Source organism: Mandrillus leucophaeus, unplaced genomic scaffold (assembly GCF_000951045.1).
Source record: "Mandrillus leucophaeus isolate KB7577 unplaced genomic scaffold, Mleu.le_1.0 Scaffold590, whole genome shotgun sequence".
Taxonomy (NCBI): Eukaryota; Metazoa; Chordata; class Mammalia; order Primates; family Cercopithecidae; genus Mandrillus; species Mandrillus leucophaeus.
Window position 1 is genome coordinate 584,873 of NW_012106364.1, and position 1,514 is coordinate 586,386.

A 1,514-nucleotide genomic window follows, 5' to 3' on the forward strand; every position below is an offset into this window, starting at 1 on the left:
AGAGAAACCAGCCCCAGCCTCTCCTCCCTCTCCCTCTGTTCTGCAGGGCAGTCCTTGCCTGCTGGGAAGGGTTAACAAGGAGTGTTTGTAGCAGCCGCGGTCTCCAAGGAGAGGGGAGGAAAGCAGAGTGGGGAGGCCAGCAGCCACCCCAGGCTCCGTGGCCGCAGCCAGCAGAGGGTAGGAGGCAGCCAGCTTGATCTGTCCAGCCCTGGGGGAAGAAAGGAGTGTCCTCACCTCCACCCGGCCTGAGAAGGGTGAACTCTGAGTGGACTGGGCAGCCTGAGAGCAAGGTCGCTGCAGGGCCACCAGGGAAAGCTGTGGCAAGGACTGAGGAATGTGGGGGAGCAGGGGCTGGGCCTGGCCTGGTGGCTGAAGCCAGTGGCAAGTAGCAGCGTTGGAAGTCCGGGGCTCTCAGCGAATACAGGGGAACCTCGGAATCAGGGAGAACCCAGCCGAAACCCAGCAGCGGTGGGAGGAGAGAGGTGGCAGTGGGAGGGGGGAGGTGTCCACCTCCTCCGCTGCTGGGGTCCAGCCATGTCCCAGCCTGCGGGAGGCAGGAGGAGGCCCGGGACCCTAGAGCCACCTGTGTGCAGTATCCGGCCTTTCAAGTCCAGCGAGCAGTACCTGGAGGCCATGAAGGAAGACCTGGCTGAATGGCTTCGCGACCTCTATGGGCTGGACATCGACTCGACCAACTTCCTGCAGGTGCTGGAGACGGGCCTGGTGCTGTGCCGGCATGCCAACGCTGTCACTGACGCTGCCCTGGCCTTCCTGGCTGAGGCACCTGCCCGAGCCCAGAAGATTCCCATGCCCCGGGTCGGGGTTTCCTGCAATGGGGCCGCCCAGCCAGGTTCCTTCCAGGCCAGGGACAACGTCTCCAACTTCATCCAGTGGTGTCGAAAGGAGATGGGCATCCAAGGTAACCACGCTGCACCCCCTTCCCCATCCCAGATGCTTATATTGGGGGGTATTCATCTTTTCTCAAATGCACAGGCTAGGTCTGGGGGGCAGGATCCTGGGTCCTCATTCTAGATTTGCCTTGAACCACCTTTTTTTTCATGCCTCAATCTCCCCACTTCATAGTAAATTCTCAATAAATAAATATGTTGATGATTGATAAATGCTGATGATTACTTCAGTAAGCATATATCAAGCACCTGTTCTGTGCTGAGCACTTTGCTGGGCGCCAAGGACACAGAGGAAAGAGACCCAGCGCCCAGTGAATTCATGGTCTAGCAAGAGAGGCAGAAGGCCAGGCGCGGTGGCTCACGCCTGTAATCCCAACACTTTCGGAAGCTGAGATGGGTGGATCACCTGAGGTCAGGAGTTCAAGACCAGGCCGGCCTAACATGGCAAAATCCTGTCTCTACTAAAAATATAAAAATTAGCTGGGCATGGTGGCAGGCTGAGATAGGAGAATTGCCTGAACCCAGGAGGCAGAGGTTGCAGTGAGCTGAGATGGCGCCACTGCACTCCAACCTGGGTGACAGAGGGAGAGTCTGTCTCAAAAAAAA

General features: G+C 58.0%; 1 protein-coding gene across 1 annotated transcript in view; it reads left to right on the forward strand.

Moving 5' to 3' along the window:
- The first annotated feature begins 512 nt into the window (after positions 1–512).
- GAS2L2 (growth arrest-specific 2 like 2) overlaps positions 513–1,514 on the forward strand; it is an 8,383-nt gene continuing 7,381 nt past the window's right edge. The window contains exon 1 of the mRNA XM_011999412.1: positions 513–919. Within this exon, the coding sequence (XP_011854802.1) occupies positions 535–919 (385 nt within the window). The 5' untranslated portion in view covers positions 513–534. The remainder of the gene's footprint in view (positions 920–1,514) is intronic.